General features: G+C 43.3%; 1 protein-coding gene across 1 annotated transcript in view; it reads left to right on the plus strand.

Annotated features, from left to right (window-relative positions):
- wwc1 (WW and C2 domain containing 1) overlaps positions 1-2,127 on the plus strand; it is a 101,046-nt gene that overhangs the window by 85,244 nt on the left and 13,675 nt on the right. Inside the window, 1 exon segment of the mRNA XM_032534306.1 lies at positions 1,166-1,336. Within this exon segment, the coding sequence (XP_032390197.1) occupies positions 1,166-1,336 (171 nt within the window).

Consider the following 2,127-nt stretch of genomic DNA (forward strand, 5'->3'; position numbering starts at 1 on the left):
TCCTGCTCTGCCTTTGAGAAAATTAAAGCTCAGATGGGCCGATCTGGAACTTGCTCCTCATGAAGTCATAAGGGGCCCCTCTGTCCTCCTCAAAAGCTCCAGACCCAGACATGTCCCAAGTAAAGCTCATTGTGGGACTGGCTCTAGAGGCTGTATTTCTGCACCAAGGCTGAATTTGTGGAAAGAGACTTCAGATACAGTATTAGGGACCACTAAGGTCTATATAAAAGAGACTTCAGATACCAGTGTTAGGGACCACTAAGTCCTATATAAAAGAGACTTCAGATACGTATTAGGGACCACTAAGGCCATATAGGAGACATCAGATACAGGATTAGGGACCACTAAGTCTATATAAAAGAGACTTCAGATACAGTATTAGGGACCACTAAGGTCTATAAAAGAGACTTCAGATACAGTATTAGGACCACTAAGGTCTATATAAAGAGACTTCAGATACAGTGTTAGGGACCTAGGTCTATATAAAGAGACCTTCATATACAGTGTTAGGGACCAACTAAGGTCTATATAAAAGAGACTTCAGATACAGATATAGGGGACCCTAGGTCTATAAAAGAGACTTCAGATACAGATTAGGAGCACTAAGGCCTATATAAAAGAGACTTCAGATCAGTATTAGGGACCACTAAGGTCTATATAAAAGACTTCAGATACAGTTATTAGGACCAATAAGGTCTATAAAAAGGACTTCAGATACAGTATTAAGGACCACTAAGGTCTATATAAAGAGACTTAAGTACAGTATTAGGGGACCACTAATTCTATCTAAAGATACTTCGTATATATTATAGGGACCACTAAGGCCTATATAAAATAGACTTCAGATACAGTATTAGGGGACCTCCAAGGTCTATATAAAAGAGACTTCAGATACAGTATTAGGGGCCCACTTAGGCCTATATGAAAGCATCCAAAAAGCACCATGTCATGGTACCTTTAAATAAAACATCACATTAATTACATTCATTACATTAATTTCACTTGTTTTCATTTAAAACAAATACACTACACATTTTCTAAAGGCCACCCTGTGCCCTCCTTCTAGCCCCTCCCCTGAATTAGACAATGATGTAATTATTGTTTCAGGCCTACCTGATGTTTCACTCTGAGGTATGTGTCTCTGGGTGGTTGTGTTTTCCTCCAGGCCGGCGCTCCCTGCAGACCTCCCGCTGGCCTCCTACGAGGAGAGGTTGGCGCCGGGCTGCTCTCAGGTGCAGCTCGGCTTCCGCTACGAGTCCAGAGACCAGCGCTTCACCCTCTATGTCATGCAGCTGTCCAATTGCAGTGCCCTCTGTCTGCCGGCTGACCAGAAAATGTACGTCCTTTTACTTTGATTTACTAAAGAGCAGTGTTGTTTCATCAAGACCACCTAAACCGAGACCAAGTCATCACCATGACCAGAGTATATCAAGACAAAGACAAGACTTTGAGGGGTTGACACCGAGACAAGACCAAGACTTTAAGGTGTTGAGACCGAGACAAGGCTAGACTTTTAGGGGTTGAGACCGAGACAAGGCCAAGACTTTGAGGGGTTGACACTGAGACAAGGCCAGACTTTGAAGGGTTGAGACCAAGACAAGACCAAGACAAGACCAAGACAAGACCAAGACTTTGAGGGGTTGAGACCAAGACAAGACCAAGACTTCGAGGGGTAGACACCGAGACAAGGCCAGACTTTGAGGGGTTGACACCAAGACAAGGCCAAGACTTTGAGGGGTTGGGACCGAGACAAGACCAAGACTAGACTAGTGCCACAGAGTCCCACACTGCATGACACAATAAAATGTGGAAAATGCCAACCATAAGCGTTCCTTAAATTGAGCTGAAAGATCCACATTCCCATAAAAAACACCAACAGAAAATAAATTCTGATTATTCTTCAATCATCTCTGTTATTGCCATCAGTGCATCATGAGAAATGCCTTGATAAAACAATCCAAAGGCAGTTGCGGTCTTAGCCGGTCTTGAAATAAAATCCTGAGTCCTTTTTATCTGGGACCGAGACAAGGCCGAGTAGAAATGCGGTCGATGACGAGACGACAGACAGAAAGACGGACAGATACTTTATTCATCCCGAATGGAAATTTTAGGCATCCAGTAGCAAGA

The sequence above is a fragment of the Etheostoma spectabile genome, chromosome 13, assembly GCF_008692095.1.
Source record: "Etheostoma spectabile isolate EspeVRDwgs_2016 chromosome 13, UIUC_Espe_1.0, whole genome shotgun sequence".
NCBI lineage: Eukaryota > Metazoa > Chordata > Actinopteri > Perciformes > Percidae > Etheostoma > Etheostoma spectabile.